Raw genomic sequence first — 18497 nt, forward strand, 5'->3', positions numbered from 1 at the left:
TGATACATCCATTGGTATGATAACAAAACAATGCACAACAGTTTGTAATACTATGTGACAGGATTTTACAATCATTTTGTCATCTGTGCTAGCAAGGAGAACAGTACAAATACACTGTTACACATTACAAAGTAGCCATCCAGGAATGACTGCTTTAATGTATTTGATTGGCCAGCACAGTGTGTTGCTGGATGATATGATATTGTTGTGGTAGATGCTGAGCCAGGTTCCACTTTTGCTGGATGACCCTGCTGTGCCAACACAACGGTCCCATTCAAATGAATAAGATGGCTGTGTTTTATTTCATACAGTGCTGATGTCTGTCTGAACATGGCCTTATAGCTGATTTACTGCAGCAGGTGTAGTGTAGTACTTAGACTTGTGCCTAGGAGCAAGAAAGCCTTGTGGGTTAAGGCATTCATAGAGAAGAATGGTCAAATGCACTGATAGAACAAAGCAGACATATCAGGGCCATTAGGAGCTACAGTCTGTGACTCTCATGTATTATCATTACATTTAGGTCACAGAGCTAAGAATGTTTTTTTTAATACCCGATGAGCTTTGAAAAGCCCAGAAGGCTGTCTAACAAGACTTTGCTGCTGTTTTGAAGATTCCTCTAGCTATCTGGATGAAAACATATATTTATAATTTCATACAAAATAATTTTTCTTGTGTCATACAAAATGAGCAGGGAGATATGTCATTTTTGAATATTTGGACATGAAATACAGTCACACATTGGGAAAAAGACAGCAGTTTTCTGATGTAATCATCCAATTTTTGTACCATTTACCTTCTCCATAAATTTTAACACTTTATTCTTCAGTCTACTGTTGGTAAATTAGCTTCGAGTTAACTCCAGTGCAGTGCATCTTTAATGTTTAAAACTGCCCTCTGTCCCAATCAATGAATCAAATCTACAATCCTAATATAAATAAGACCCAAAACCTAAACATAACAACAGGTCAAGAGAGAGAGAGGGAGAAATAGAGAGCGAGAGAGAGAGAGAGAGAGAGAGAGAGAGGGAGAGAGAGAGAAAGAGAGAGAGAGAGAGAGAGAACACAAGATGCAAGATGAATCCCCAAGTCTTTGTTTATTATTGATCACAAACACATTGAACAATCTCACCAGTTACTGACCAACATCAGTTGCATTTGTTGTTTAGAGGCTCTTGTTCTGCAGTCATTTGGCATCCAAATGCAAATACAAATACAAGAAACATTTTATGTAATCACTTATATTTGTATTCATAAAGTAAAACACCAAACAAATACTGAAATGACACTCAGCATCAATAAACATGATTATCAGATGAACATGATTGTTACTGAATATTTCAGTGCAGAACAGCATAAATATTCACATTTTTAACTCTTAATGGTTGTGGTGACTATTGGATGGAGTGGCTTGTTGGAAATGCTGTGCACTGTGATTTCAAATTTAACTTGAGCTTAAAATATGTTGGAAGAATTTTTTTTTTCAGAAACAAAGGATGGACAAAGTTCTGCCACAGTTATTTCATTGGTGATATTATTTCCTACATTTCCGCAGCAACTGGAAGTAATTCCACACAGTGAAGTCTGACATTTTAGGTTAAATGGATCAGTTCAATTCTTCAACTGGTTTTACAACAACGATTGACATAGAATGAGCACAGGGAATCCACAGATCACAGCACAGAGGACACCATGTCTTCATCTTACCATGATATATAGTAACAAATAATATACATACACTGATTCGCTAAACTGCTGGAGTTTATTGTAAAATTAAATGGAAATGAAAAATGTGATTTCTGGATATACTGATCGAATACTGAGAGGAACCATATTGCTTTTGTAATACCACAATTATTGCCACATGTTGAACTGTGGTCTTACAACTCCATATTATCTTATTTCAGAAACAATTGAACTGTATCTAAACTAGCTATGGCAGAAGTTAACCCATGCTGCAAGTTAAACACATTAACATGATGAATGAAATGTATTCTGACTGCATACAAATGGGCAATAGAACAATTCCTCTGTCTTTTATCTCAATATCATTATTCCATAGCACCGTCTGATAATTTTCTCTTTTGGATGGAGCAACAGATTTACGGTAAAACTTCAAGCTAAGTGTGAACACTGGGTTTTCTATAATGGCTGTGTGTAAATGATCTGATTACACAGGAGAAAGAGGACAGCTGGTCTTACATAGTCATTTCATGAGCTGGATGGATATTTAAAGGTTTTCCCACTGCCTAACTGTTCCAAGCGGTACATATACTTAAGGTGCCTTCACAGGATACAGTTTTGAAGTAGTTTATCTCAACTCTGGATTCTGGTTCAGTTTGTCTGACCACACTGAGAAAGCCTGGTTTTTAGCCCTCCTCCAACAGAGGGGCAACTTTAATCCACACTCACTATAGCATATGACACAGAAATGCAAAGGTTTATGAGTATAACGACACAGACTTCTCTAAATGTATTTGTTAATGGATAACTTAATGGTGGTGAACACACTGAGTGCTCAGTACAGTGATGGTACTGCACAATAGCAGAGGAGGAATCAATATAGGTACGCGCACACTGGAAAAAAAAAACATTTACAAGGAATACATTATAGTTCATACACAATAAAGTTTCACAAATTGCCAATAGAGGGTGACAGAGGGTTGCACTTGGGCTCATGCACACCGACACACACACACACAAGTACATACACAGAGGAGGGAAGGCTGGGGACCCTGCTGGCTCATGCTGGAGGGGCTGAGGCCTGATCACTCGTCAAATCGTCCATCCAGGATGCTCTCAAATGAGAAGGGGACAAACTTGAAGCCCTGGCCACAGTAGAACTTATTCTGGAACTCCACCCTGAAAAGTAAAGTCAAGAAGGAAGAAAGTAGCGGTCAGAAGCGAGGTTTAATAAGTATGGTTAAATATACCAACACCAACAATAAAAAGTCCCTGTTTTAAAATGCTTCCTGTTGAATATGATTCATGTCAGGTTGAACTGAGTAAGTTCCTGACCTGAAACACTGTCTGACTGTCTGTTCTTAAAATATACAGTAAGATGTATGATAAAATTGCTGAGCTTCAGACAGTGAGTGAGATGGAATTTGTCCTGCCAATGGCTCTTCTGACACACCTGTCCATCAAACATACCAGGTAACACATTTCACTCTTATTCCCCTGTCAACCAAATATATAACAAACAAGGATGAACGCAACTACAGGCGGAAGAAAGTCATATGGTGTCTGAACTGTTGGAACTGGGGCTTGCGACTGACAATCTTGTAACTTTCTGAAACTGATATTTACACAAACTTGATGCAGTGATCGGTCAGGTGTGCTGAGGTAACTACTTTGTGTGCATTGTTATCCATTTGTACAATTGTACGATCAATGGTGTTTCGCTGGTAGACATGGTCAGATAACATGTTTCACAAGCGACTTTGTTTCAAGCAGATGGTTCATTGTAAAGAAACCTAATTGTAAGATGCATAAAAGTTCAGGTTGTTTGTTTCTTATCCTTAAAAATCCCCTTCAGGTATGTAGACATATAAAAATACTCTGCTTTGAATGATATCTACTCCGTCTACATCCGGCTTGTAGCTACATGCCTTTAACTCAGATTTAAGGTGCACACAGAGAAACTTTCCACTTTCAGCAGATGCATGTGAAAACAAACTCTGCACATCCATCATTCTAAACAGTGAAGCTCAAACATCATAGTTAGGTGATGACACATTTTTGACTGGAGGAGACTTTAACAATTATGTTTGAGTAAGTGGAAAAAATGGGAGTGGTTGGCATGGGAGTGCTAACACAATGTTGATGTTCACCATGTTCACCATGTTAACTAAGTGTGTTCACATGCTAGCATTTGCTAATTAGCAGTATATACAAAGCACAGCTGAGGCTGATGGAAATGTTTAGTTTTGCAGGAATTCAATTATACAAATTTATTGGACAAATTAACATTTTGACCTGATGATAGCCATAAATGAAAAGTCAGAGGAGCAGCAAATCTATTACATTCATCCTGAGGGGAACATGAATGTGTGAACCAAATCTCACAGTGATCAAAACAACAGCTGTCAAGACAATTTATTCTGGACCAAAGTGGTCAATATACACAGCTTTGAACCATTCCCCTCCTGTGACATCCTGACTGAACTTGACTCACTACCACCAAAACCTCTTCAGTCTAATCAGGCAACTTCACCTGTATCTGTCATACTAACAGACCTATTGATATGTTCCTAATGCATTTTTGAATTCTTTTGACTTTCACAGTCACAGGAAAACAAGCAAAACAAGAGCTCACCAGCAGATGGCCTTATAAATACAGCAGACACCTGGAGAGCTGGCATGTATGACCTCCAGATTTTAGTGCAGTTTGGGTGGTTTTTTGTGATATTAATCTCATTCTTGTCAGTAAGACAAAGTGTAGCGTAAGTAAATCCTTCCACACAACAGTGGAACTTTTCTCTGGCCAGCCATCTGAAATAACAATACAATATAAAAAATAAAGATGCTCAAAATAACATAACATAACAAATAGCTATGGATGACAGAGTTAGTGGCTGATATATGATTTTAATAAAAGGCTAATATCAGCCTCATTGTTCAGTGAACTGGTACATGAGGCTGCCTGTAATTCTACCTGAAGCTTTTGTGTCTACATATAAAAAACTCAGAGTAGTACTTGATGTACCACAGAGTACTGGTTGACTGTAGCAAACACATGAGTATTGTTTCCATGTGTTACGTGGGAGATGAGGCTGAGCCTTCTTGTTAGACTGCTGGTGTAGGAATTTAACATATTCTGGTAAGCGAGACTTGTACTATACTGTATTTTACTCTCTAATAAGGCAGCCTTTATAAAGTTTATAAGTTGTGACTATTAGCTTTTCTAATGGTTAATAAATCATTTATTAAAACTTTATAGATATATAATACCAACTTTGGGGTTGCCAGATTTTGAAAACTTAACAACTTATTAATCAACCTCATCATAGTTGGAAGCCTCTAAAAACATGGTCTCAAATCTTCCCCATAATATTAAATATTCATTACTAAATCAATGTTAAAGTTCAGGGAAAAATCATCCTTTACAGTCATAAACTCAGCTAAGGTCGGCTTGATTGACAGTAAACCTGGCAACATAATCAAACAACCCCATAACTGCCGTTATGTTTTGATTCAAGCATTGTTCTGATTGGTGCACAGAAATACATGACAACACAGATTTCCAGCTGAGCCCTGCCCACATCAATTGGATCACAAATGAGAAGAGCTCACACAAAACAAACAAGACTAGGTCAAAACCTAGTATATGGCTGGACCACATATGGTCAGTGTGTGAAATTGTGGCCAATTTGTTACAGGGATAGTCAGTGGTAGTGTCTATAATGTGAACTACTGGATATCATATGTTCATCTGCAATTTTCTATAGTGGCCCCTTTAGTATTTGCTGTTAAAGTGTACTGAAGTAGCATCAAAGCTACATTTGACTTAAAAAAAAAGGTTATCAATGCAGCTGCAATAACAATACTTTGTTTAATTTAAAAGAGAACTTTTCTTAATTCTAATTACAACTATTTTAATTATCATTAACTCTCTGCTCTTATCTGTTTCTATCTGTGGATGTCTCTCGTTTTTCACTCTGCATTGAGTGTATTGTCAGAGTGATGGTTATTTTGGGTGCTTTAACTATGCTTTAACTCCCTCATGCATCTTTGCGCCTTTTTTCTGCTTCTTTCCCAGTTAAGGAGGCTGCGGTATTAGTTCAGTTATAAAATCCAAATGCACCGCAGAGTGTCTCTCCTGGGACGCTGGTATGCGTCTGTTCAAACAGGATTTTAGCTGACTTCACTGCATTTAACACTGCAGCTGAGAGTTTCAGAGCTCAGAGCAGGAAACACAGTCACCCTGTGTCGCACTGCTGTCCTCCGCTTCCATCATCTCATGCCGATTGATTTTGAAAGAGCACCAGGAAACTCCAATACCACCAGCCAAGCAATGGTGAAACTGTATCAATCACTAAGTCACTCACTCACGGACAACAATTGTTATAGGGCTGGCCTTGATGTTGCCGTCCAGCAAAACATAAAGTGAAGAGTGAAATGATATGACATTGAAGGTGACACAGCTGGGCTGAGTAAGGATGTGTTTTAGACATAAGGAGGTGGAGCTCAGCCCAATTTAACCTGGTTATTAACAAATAGAAAGTGCGCCACCAGCCCATCGGATTTTTCAGAAAACGGCAGCCCAAAGTTTGTTCTTATGATTGACTTATAACTAATCTGTAAAGCGTCAGTAAACACAAATTTACATTAACAAAGTTAGAATTTCTGAAACCTTTATAATGTGTGCCTTATTAGAAAATGGTAATATATGTCATAATATGATGAGACCTGGTCATCTGCTTCCTGAGGATGATTTAATCAAACTTCAAATAAACATTGAGCAGCAGTGCAAAGCACGGAACTAGGAAAACGTTTGAGTTCCACATGCAGAAACTCACTCTGCCCATCAGCCCATATTTTTTGCTTTAACGAGCTACATGTTCCACTGCCTTGCAGGAAGCAGTAAGCTCAGTAGGAAGCTTAGCCTTTTAAAATGCTTGAGCTGCCTTCTCTTTCTTACTTGTACAATAAAACACGTCTCAGACGTTCATACACACAGGGATGACAGCAGTATTAATAAATGATCTGTGAGAGTCAGTGGATGGGACATTTATGAGTACAATCTTACAGTCTGCACAAGCTCACATCACTACGTGACCAAATATGGCTGCTGAGAGCCAGACCAGTCAGTCACTGACACCTCCCCTAATATCCCCACCAATAAAACTAGACTCTGATATGCTGCCTGCTCAATCGAGAGGTCATCTTCACTATTGTTTTCATGTCATATGGAAAATGTCAAGGAGAACATTCACATTTGTCCAGACCAGGGGTTACTGTAGAACCTCCTGTTATCACCAGTGAGATGCGATAGAAAGCTCTGAAAAAGCAAGTGGACCTCAAGTCGAGAAGAATGAACTCCCATGCTCAAATTTTCAAAGTTTCAAAATATGTGGGGCTAAAATTAGCTTCCAATTAAAAGTGATAGTGTTGCAGAGTTGCATCTTTTTATGTATTCATTTATTTTAATGTTTGTTTAGTAATGTAGGAACTGATTTTTCCAGACTTATTGATATTAAATAATTATATAGTATTAAAAGTTATTTATAATTTTGACAACTTACTATAACCAGAATTATACCCATATAGATGCAGCTGCAGCATCAGCAAGATCTACATTAGCTGCCTGTCCACTGTCAGTCACATGGGTGGATTACTGGGCAGAGCCTCTGTTTGAAGTGATGCACATTCTTCATTGGAACGTCACAGCACTCACTCAAAAGTAGTGATCATTTGATCCTTTAATATTGAGTATCTCCTACCATCTCATACCAAGTCTGTCCTGATTTGAACTTTTATTATGTATATATATATATATATATGAAGTGCAAAAATTACAATTTGATATATTGGGTTGAAGGAGAGGAGTGAGGCAGGTCAGACCTCCTGTGGTTGTGTAGTTAACTATCTGCTGGCATTAAGCCATTTCAGTTTTTTCTCAGTGACTCTTCCTTTATCATTGGCTCATTTTGGACAGTGTACAGTTGAGATTAACAGGTGCACCCTGCTGCATTTTTTGTGTGATAGATGATTCCTTTTAAACCTATTAGGGGAAAGCAACACATTTATTTTCTTTAATCCTTCTGGTCTCATTCCCGCTATTAACGCAGAGCCTTACGTCATGATGTTGAGATGGATAAATGAGGAGAGGGAGAGATTATCTGTGTTTTTGTTGGACAAGCATGGTGTTAATGCTTAACTGCTGCTGACTTTTATAAGTAGGTTGAAGTGGAAGCTGTCTGTCTGTCTGTCGTTCCTGTAAACAAGTGGAGAGTGATCTGACCATCTTTCAAAGTTGAGCACAGCTGTCTTTATCCAGACTATGTTGTTCTTCCAGGACACATACTGTATGTTTTGTATAGTCCCACATATCTGCCTTACACATGGGCTGTATGTTCCAGGCTGGAGGCCATGTTGTACAAAGCTTTCTTGAAGGCTGGAGTAATCAGCTGAGTTGAACCAGAAACAATATTAATACAGTCAGTGTAGAACGGGTAAGAATTGAGCAAAGGCCAAACAACACACCTTTGTCTGCATGTCAGCAGCTGCACAGCTGTTCTTTATGACAGATCAGACAATTGGAGGCAAGAGCAAGAACTCATAGCATAATCCCTGTATGAAATGACAGAGACCCCTAGATGTTGCTCTCAGTTCCCTTTTAGGAACCACATTCTACCATTCCGGTACACAAGACCAGTCACGCCAGCATTTAACCTGGGACATTTTGGATGGATTCACTCCAATGGAATTCCCACAAGATCTGCTCACAGAGGCGATGTAACTCTGTAGTGAGTTTTCGGAAAAAGTTCAACATTGGTGAATTTTGCCAAGCAAATTTGTGCTGTTTGTCTCGGCAGTGCTGATCTTTTAGGGAAAAGCGAGCCAGACAGTCCAAAATGAAGGAAGTCATCCAATCAGCTGTGTCACATGGATTGCCATAAGAGGGCAAATGCATCTCTTGAATGAACTATTAAGTTTTCATCATGATCATGCTAGCCTCACAAGTAGTCACTACATCTCCAAACTTCCAACATCACCTATTTCAGAAAAATGCTTGAATGAATCTCACTGGGCTTCTTTCTGGTCTGACATGGGCTTTATCCTTTATACCTGTGGTATTATTTGAGCCTGAAAAGAAACAAAAATATAATGAAAATAGGAAAATATATACATATATTAGCAAATTTAGGATGCTATAAAGAGTTACTTGGCTCTTTTTGGTTAAAAATTGGAATATCTTCTATCTTACCATGCACAAGTTGAGCTGGATGAGCTGATTCTGCTGCATTATAACTGGGAACATGAAAGACTTTGTCTTGTTATACCTGCTGCAGGAAATGCCTGGTCATGTTAGCCTGACTTCATCCCTGCATGATATGTATTTTATTAACAAATCCCTGCTTCTTACAAATTTGGCATTTCAGAAATTGCTCTAGATGCAGAACCTTAGCCTAGGAAATGTTCTATTAGTGCTAATATGTACAGTATCTAAAAACATCTAGTAGTCATCCTGTCTTGTAAAGTGCTTCTCTAAAAAATTCTAAATTATGATGATGATTTGATGTTCTTAATATCCAGAGATGATCAGAGGGAGTCTTTACCAGGTAGTGAGCCTGTCATGAATGTCCATTTATGTTAAAAAAATCCTCTTCAAAATACTTTATTACATTTTTATGGACATCCAGGTATAGACCCTGCGTAGGACATACATAGGACGTTCAGTAATATATATTACTGAGACGATGACTGTTTGGTGTGATTGGCTGATAAATCGCTGTCACATTTTTTACAAGATAAAGCTGTTGATATTCTATATTGTTCTTATTGTCAACAAATCTCATGTCCAGAGCCAAACCAACAATGAATTGATTTACTAAAATATTATGTGTGTATCAAAGCCTGATACATCTTCTTCCTCTGTGCCTTAGACCTTCTATTAAAAACACATCACACTGTTGCACTGGGTGACATGTACCTTCATTACCATGAACACACACACACTGCAGTTTATTAGTCCCACACACACCATCCTGCTGCCAGAAATAGGTAGTAGATCACCAAATGTGGATTCATTGTTTGGGTAACATTTGTTAAAAACTACAGTGATCAGCAGGTTTTTTCACATGAGCCTTTTTAAAATATGAAACTACATATATGTGAGTCGTTTTTAGAGATTTACGTCTTCAATAGGAAAAAGTGGGCTTGGAGCTGAGAGCCACAGACACAGTAGGGGAGTCAGACAGTTAGAAAACTGCCAGTTTTATCTATTAAGGCTCAAATACAATATCAGTATCAGCTTGAAAAATCCAGTGTTGGTCAGGCTGAAGTGCATATAGAGATATATGAAAAAACTGTAAAACTCAGCTGCCAAATGGATTTGGAATTGAAATCAGAAGGTTCATATGATATAAACAGCGAGTGAAACAGTGAGCTGCAGAGGAAGGGCATCACCTGAGGCAGGAGCCACACCTCTATCCAAACAGAACGCAGCTCAGTGCTTCAAATATCACAAAGTGATTCTATCAGTGATCATTTCTAATTTAAGCGCATGCTTAAGCTCCCAGTGACCACCAGTAAGAGGCCATGGTTATACAGGCCACCTCTGAATGCTACTTTGTTAATAAAGCAGCAGCGTGTTAGCTCAACAGGTCTCCGCTAAGGTTAAAAAGAGTAGAGGAGTATTTTTCGCAGAGGTGAGTGAATGGAAATAGTCATGTTCAAAGTAAACAGCAGTTAACCTGGACCCTCTGCTCTGGTGTCCACTCTTCACACACACATGCTGATGAGTTGTCTGCACAAACACACACATACACACACTCACACACCAGAGTAAATCAAGCGTAGTATGTGTTAGGTACGAGCATTTTTTCCACCTCTACAGCTTGTGTGGGGAGGCAGATAAGAGGATCTCTCATTTCTTTCCTCTTTGTAAGTGTTGCCCTCTCACAGCTCTGGCAGGCCAAATATTTGCCACGGCTGGGAGACATTCCTGGGCATCTCCCCTCACTCGCTGAGGCCAGGAACCAGCAGGAACTGAAAATCCACTCTTAGCTTTTTCCCCTCAAATGAAGACATCAGAGGTTGTCAGGATTGGAGAGTTACAGTATCCTCTTAACTGTGGATGCAAGTAAATTTACTGTGCTGAGGAACATTCAGAAAATATGGTACTCTACAAAGACAAATATTAAACTCATTCAATCTGTAATAACACTGATTCTCCTGTCATTTTACATGAATGACAACAGAAAATGAAGTTCTTTTCTGTTGTAGAAAAGCCTTAAAGTTTGCCTTACATTCTGTAACTGAATGAAACAAGTTGAATTAAATGACACTGGATTTAATCTGACTGATCAAGCTCAAGAATGTCAATTTTGTTTTGGATTTCAGCTCTGTGGTTGGAGAGCAAGTTATTACAAAACCTTCTGGCCATATTAGGTTAGCATGTATATTTATAGATGATGATTTTGATTAATTCTTTATACTTACGCGTTCAATCAAATTACAAAAAACATATTTAATTTAACTCTAGTGGTATTGAGCCATGGAGATAGTTTTCATCCTACATCCCAATACATTGGAAGATGTGTGTGTGGTAGTCACAGTGTTAAACGTCCCTGTCAACAGTTTTCACTGAAACTACTTTGTATCACACGAAGAAGTCCATGTGAAAACTGTTGACAGCATGTTATGTAATCTTAAAAAAAAAAACAATCCCAAAACAATCTGCATGAATAGAAACTACTGGAGGTAAGTGAGAAAATACAAATATACTTCCTCATTATACATTTCTCATATATACTGTAATAAAATAAAATATCTTTGGTTTGGCATAGCAAAGCAAGCAGTGATCCACACTAATATAGTCATTCCACTCACACCACAGTCATGCATACTGGAAGATTTGCAACTTCAGTGGTATTTATAATATCGCATCCACCCCATTAACATACATGAGGGGGTACAACACCACCACCCACTATGACTACAATAATAAACATAAAGTAGAATTATCACCTGTCTCACCAATGTCTTGACAATGTCAACAAAAACTGAAATTGTATCGTAAAATTCTTTCACTTCACTTCTTTCACTTTAAAAAAACTCTCTCCCTTCCTCACAGAGAAACCCAGTGTGTATATGAAACATATAAATCACTATATACATATAATTATGTAATGTGCTGAAAGGGATGTTTGTCTCTTGAGATATTGAACATTTATCATCATCACTTTCACAACACCTCTTCCTCATCTCCTCTCACCATAATTCTCTGCAGCGCTCCACCTGTTTGCACTTCTCAAAATACTGTCAGTGAGAATCCCACCTCTTAAACTGTATCCATTAATGTGATTCATTATTACAGCTGTCTTCTAACAAGTTTTTTATGAAGCATAATTATTGCATGGCTGTCTCTCATAATGGTAATCACATTATCGTAGTCCTGTTCCAGGTGATCCGTTACATCCATAATGTTTGACTCTGTGTGTGTCAGTGCGGTTTCCACTGGTGCAGGTTGGATCAGCAGAGTGGAGGTGGTGCTAGGAGGCGATGGAGCTGGAGGGTGTGTGAGGTTATCTGGAGTCCGACAGTTTGGTAAACCACTTTGGGTCAGGAATGTTTCATGTTGCTAGCATTCCTGGTGTGCATGTAAAACTGAAGAACTACAGCTTTGGCAGAAATACTTGTTTCAAGAGGTGAAGACTGACAGCTTGCGGTATGTATGTTTTCTGTCAGTGTGTGAGGGTGTTTACTTTCTGCATGTGCTCTGTACACGTGATGTGTGCATGGGTGTGGGAGTTTGGTGTGTGTATGTGCTCACCTTGCACATATGCACATATACTACTCATTTAGTAGTAGCATGCATCTATGTCGTATATGTGGTTATTTCATGTGTGTGTGTGTTGGTATGTGTGTGTGTGTGTTTCTGTTTCTAACCAGTGCAGACGCAGGGCATGCAGGAAGGCTGACAGCCCCTCCATGATGAGCAGGATAGCGACTGTGAGAGTGGCGAAGGCCGAGAAGATGATCGACAGGCCGAAGAACCCGCCCCCGCTCCGGGAGGACAGACCCAGGTGCATCACCATAGACCACAGCACCTCTGACAGCTCTGCACACACACACAGTCATAATAACAACAAGCTTTACAGAAAAATATTCATGCTTTGAATACAGTGTCATTGAACTGATGCAGCTATGACCTTTATCCACAACTTCTAAAACTCACAACATACAGTATGTATCATAAAATTGCGCATGTATGTGTGTGTGTGTGTGAGTGTGTGTGTATGCATGCTTATACTCACGTGCATGAGCCAGACTCAGGGCCCAGAGGCGCAGGTAGGAGGCAGTGTTGGAGATGCATCCCAGACAGTACTCTATGGTGTGGATGGCCTGGTGGACAGCTACGTCACCAAAGTCAAACTGTGGTGGAAAGACAAGATGGTTACTTAGCATACACAACATGGATACAATAACATGTTTTTTTTCACATAGAGGCATTTAGCTGATAGCTTTATTGGGACTGACAACAGTGAGGCTGTGAGGTGTGGCTTACATGCACTATTTTCACTGGACAAAGCTCAATCATCAGACATTTTTCAACCTTTATTTAACCAGGGAAGTATCACTCATATTAAAACATGCGCACACAAAATCTGGTTATGCAGAAAAATTAGGTTAAGAAGGTCATTGGACAACATGTTAACATGCACTGTAGTGACCTGGTTACTGTAAATCCATGTGCACATGCACTGAATCAACCTCCCCTTGCAGGAGGTTCAAGCCCCTTGTATCTTAAGCCCTAGAAGGGCCACATCAGTGATGGAAGTAAGAGGAGAGCAATGATCTTCTATTTATGCTGCCAGTCCATAAACTAACCTGACAACCATCCAGCCACTAAGCCTCTTCTCTAACCTTTAAGCCACCACTGCAGCTTGAAACTAAGTTTTTAAAACTGCATTTGTCGCTACTGCTTTTATTAGCAACTCTATCATTGTTTTCTCCAGGGTCATAAGAGCAACAATTATGGGATAGTTCAGTGATTTAGTATTGCTTCCATAAAGTCTGGGAACTTAAAAAGACACAGATTTTAAAAAGAATGGTCAAAATTGAAGCTGGTATGAGTCAAGCTCCAAAAACACAGGATCCAACACTTAATACTTCATAGCATCTTTCATGAGACCCTCCCTGCCTGGTAAACAGCACTTGGGTAAAGTCTTTCAAATACCACACCCTCAGTTGGTACTACAGGCTTTCTGTCATAAATTTGTAGTTTCCAAACCCAGACCAAAATACCTGGGTGATGTCATGTCTCAGACTTGACAAAGCTCCTCCAGAGCTACAGAGACATTATACACCTGTTTTCACAGTCTGAGTAGTACTGACCATGACTAGTAAATTGACTTTGGCTTGGGAAATCTGCGATGTGCACCTTCAAGTATATTGATTCTTTAGTCTGCAGCTTTGCTCCAATCACTACATATCCTCCTTTAAGAATATAGATTCTGGTTTAGTTGAACTTTTACTTAGATTATTATTGTGTGAGTTTCTGTCTGAATCTTTGTTTTAAGATAATTTTCTTGTTTAAACATAAAAATGAAAGTATAAATTAAACAGCACGTTTTAAACATACTCACTGCAATAGTAAACACTCCAAGAAGTCCAGTCTGTCATTATCAGCACATACAGTACATCATCGTAGCTTATCAACTGAGATGTGTAAAAAAAACACTTAACTTTCTACTTAGCACTGAGAGATCTGTATCACCCAACTCTCCTACGCAAAATTTGGCCAATCAAAATAACTGTACCGTCAGTACAGCTCTTCCAAGAACAGTGGAAATGGAAATTCTGTCATCATCTTAATGAGCGGCTGCTCTGACCTTTGACCCCTGCCTGAGCCTTTAGCTCTGATCAAGCAGAAAACAAAGAGCAAAGCCATTTAGCTTGTTTGGGTTTGTTTCTTCTTTTTTCCCCAGCAGGATCACAGTGCTGGGATATGTTTGTGTACTGTAAAGCCAACAGAGTTCCTCCATTCTCCCCATCCTGGAGCAAGACTAGCCTTTCCTGTATGAAGTAGGCTGGGAGGGGGAAACATTGGAATCTATTGCTTGACGTTGCTTTTGTTGGGTTTGGCTTGGCACTGGCCCAGTTTCCTCTTTCCATGCTTCTCTTTTGTCCTTGGACCCATGAAATAGAGTTCATGGAAGCAGCACTCATTGTTCCCATTCAAAGGCGCTCCGACACAAGTGGCTAATGAAAACAACACTGGGTAACATGCTGTAATGGCAAAACACATGAAGGCGAGTGGCTCTTATTAGAAATGTTGTCACAAAACATTTCAGCTGAGCAGAGTCATGTGATTTCATAATGTACATTTACAAGAGGAAAGACTTTGGATCTGTGATGTGAGTAAATCAAAAGACAGTTTTCAGCATCCGCAAACTCCTTTCAGACTGATTTGCACAAAAGTAAATTCAGGTGCTGATCCAAAGTTAATCAGGGTGTTTTCTGCGTTGTGTAGTCTGGTTGAATCAGACTCTGGATGGGTTTCCCCCTTGGTACAACTCATTTGGGCACATGTGAACACAGGAATCATACCCATGTGCCAAACCAACTGCACAAGACCCTTTAGAGGAGGTGGTTCTGGAGAGGTAAGTTTGTGGTGGGAGTGTGTTCTGACCTCCATCTGACCCAACTACAGAGAGTACTCATTCAGGGATGTAGATGAGAGAAGTCAACAGTTGTTAGCAGATAGCTGAATAATAAATCAAGCTCTGACCTGTGCTAACAAAAAAGTACACTGACTTCTTGATATTTGGGCAGATGACTACATCTGCCAGCTTCTGCATTAAACACTGGAGTGTTCAAAATGTTAAGTCAGCAGCGGAAGGAGAGGGGATCCCTCTGGTCCACTGAACAGTGCTGCGTTTAAGTAAGAAAACTGAGGCAGCAGAACATAAATGTGAGAGATGCTGTCTCACAGAAGTGTGCACCCAGAACACAAGACCTTCTTCTTGTATTTATGTTCTCGCTCTCCAAGAAACATCTGACCAATAAGCAGAGCGTAAATTCTCAATGGCCACACATGTGCATTTTGGTTCACTTGAATTTTTTCTGTGTGAAGAGAAACCGAACAAAGGGGAAAAGAAAACAAGGTAACAACTCATCCACTGATTCAGACCAGAGCAGACAAACAACTGTATATGTTTGACAATGCCCTTAGAGTATATTTCAAAAGCAGGGCTGTAGTACTACAGACCGAGACAAGTCTGAGATGTTGATTTAAATTAGGGTATATTTGGAGAGCAGAGATGCTGTACTTGGAATCATCACAGTCTCAAGTTTTGAGACTCTCTTGTGTCTTGTTTTGACCAGGGCTTGTCTCAGTCTTGTTGGTATTTGTCTTGACCTCATGAGTGACTTGACTCAGACTTGTCTCTTTCTCATGGCTATTTGTCTCAGTCTTGTGAATGTTTTGACTCAGACTTGTCTTGGCCTTGTGGGTGTTCTGTCATGGAATTGTCTCGCTCTCTGCCACTTGTGCCATTGGCACTACCAATCACATAGATGATCAGGGTCATGTAATCTGCCATGCCTCTCTGCCTAGTCACATTAAGAATTCATGAGCTCCTAATCTGTCTGATATAGTAACCATCTCAAATGACTAAAGTATTGTGTGGTCTGATTCCAGCATAAAACAATAGCATTAAGAATGCTGAATGGGCACTGTTTCACTCTGACTTGTCTCAGACTCAACTTAAGTGATCTTGACTACAGCTCTGGTCAACGGTACACTACAAAAATATCCAACTTATAATGGGTCATTTAGTCTCTCATTCCTTACAAGTGAGGACATCTGCCACAAAGGTGAGACAGTTTCACTTGTTTCAAATTAAAATCTTTCAAAAATTTCTGAATTTCTAAATGTCATTTTCCTTATTATAGTAAAGTGATTGAAGTTTGTTTTTTTCCTACAAGTGGCATCCAAGAAAAATCTTGCTCCTCATTAACAGCTGCACTAGAAATATGTTAAACACCTGCATGTCAGCAGTGTTTTTCACTTGTAGAATATGTTCGAAATCAAGATTTTAAGAATGAATATCTGACTAAATGACCTCGAGTTTGGCTTTTCAGTTTCTGTCACACATACAAACACATACATTTGCCATCCCTCACATATACATGCCTGGCATTGGAAGTTAGACAGTAAAGGAGTAAAGAAGGTTTAGACAGATCAACCAGAGTTCAAAAAAGAACAGAAAGAAAGACGACTACTTGATACTAAAGGGACAAACAGACATATCAGACACATCAGCAAGACAGCATCCAGACATGCTGAGAGGATACCACACTCAGACTCTTACCGGCTCTTCCTCTGAGTGCTTGAAAGTAAGCAAAGGTCAAAGGTTAGTGTAAGAGTTCAGTACCTAATGGGTAAAAATGAGTTCATGGAACTGCATTGATCAAGAAGATCCCCTCCTTCTTTGGATCACTGATTTGCATTTTATGTCACAAAAATAAATAAATAAATAACTTATTAATCACACTAATCAAACCCATTAGGTCCTGACAGAGTATCAGGTTTCAGGTGGGGTTTGGGCCATCTTGGTTCATAAAGCTTTGGACTCTGGTCAGGTTTGGGATTGGTTATTTTCAAATTTATTAAGAAATTTCTGTCTTTCTCTCTCTGACTGTGCCAATCGTCTGCATCCATTTGGGTTATGTGTTGCAAATAGATACACACCGCTTAGTGGGATGAGGGAAAGAGACAGTGTGTAACCAATCCATTGCATTAGCCTGGCAAGCTAACAGTCAATAGTGGATAAAATAAAGCAGCTTCATGGCTCAAATTTGGCAGCACAAGTCCGGTTCAGTAGGGTTGGATCTTAAAGGACAGGTTCAGATTTTTTTCATGTCTATCTTACTATAATACAATGATCTTGTGACATACTGTATGTACATTGGAAGAGTAACAGCTCACTTTAACCATTCCTCTTCTCCATACTGGCTGTGAAGGCATCCTTTCATAAAGCAACTAGATCAGAATCCACAGTCCTTTTTCTGTGTAAAAATGCATTTTACAGTTTAGCTGAAGCTAAAATGAGGCTTCAGCAGTCTGGGCTCGACCCAGAAGTGGGTGTCTTACAATGTTACAATCTTTTTAGTGCAAAAGTCCCACTTACACTATCCACAGATTGTGTTTTTAGTGTTGAGCTGAGTTGCAGCAAAGGGATAAGTCGAGATAGTCACATGTACCATGTTTGGTGGTTTGCTGTTGGGATAAAACACTGGCAATAAACCTAGGCAATAAACACAAGACTGCCAGGAAATAGACAAAAGTATGTTGTTGTATATCAAGATTTTAAAAAGACTAGTTTTAAAAAATTTCAACCTATCCTTTAAAGAAGTGACCATGGGTCAGATTCAGGTTTCAGTTTTAGGCCTGTAGAGAACTCTAATGCACAAAAGCCGCTCAATGTGAAGTAGATTAGAAGTTCAAGAGTCAGTGGAATGATATAATATACAGTTCTGAAGAGCCAGATAAAACATAAAAACATAAGTGAAAAAATTATATTCCATAACTCTGGGGCCTGCTTCACCAACTTTCCAACATGCAAGCCGTGATATGCAATATGAGATCATTTCCTCTCACATTCATTTTGACACATTTGACTAATCAAAAGAAAAACTTCTTTATCTGCAATTTGTGAGTGGGAATTATTTGTGAAATGGGAGGCTGGCACCACTTGCGATCTATATAAAAACAGTGCTTGCAAATCATTTTTATGAAACAGGTGCCTGGATGTTTCTGTAGTA

At 39.2% G+C, this 18497-nt stretch overlaps 1 protein-coding gene across 6 annotated transcripts in view; it reads right to left on the bottom strand.

Annotated features, from left to right (window-relative positions):
* Positions 1-1086: 1086 nt before the first annotated feature.
* Positions 1087-18497, bottom strand: part of atp6v0a1b (ATPase H+ transporting V0 subunit a1b) — a 37905-nt gene continuing 20494 nt past the window's right edge. For 3 of the 6 annotated variants that reach the window (XM_042398366.1, XM_042398361.1, XM_042398362.1), the window contains exons 19-22: positions 17045-17062; positions 12983-13100; positions 12615-12786; positions 1087-2858 (exon numbers count right to left, since the gene is read on the bottom strand). In XM_042398366.1, coding sequence (XP_042254300.1) covers positions 2765-2858; positions 12615-12786; positions 12983-13100; positions 17045-17062 — 402 coding nt within the window. In that variant the 3' untranslated portion in view covers positions 1087-2764. Of the gene's footprint in view, positions 2859-8748; positions 8808-12614; positions 12787-12982; positions 13101-17044; positions 17063-18497 lie in introns of all 6 variants that reach the window. The other 3 variants (XM_042398367.1, XM_042398364.1, XM_042398365.1) reach the window with 2 other exon arrangements.

The sequence above is a fragment of the Thunnus maccoyii genome, chromosome 20 (assembly GCF_910596095.1).
Source record: "Thunnus maccoyii chromosome 20, fThuMac1.1, whole genome shotgun sequence".
NCBI lineage: Eukaryota > Metazoa > Chordata > Actinopteri > Scombriformes > Scombridae > Thunnus > Thunnus maccoyii.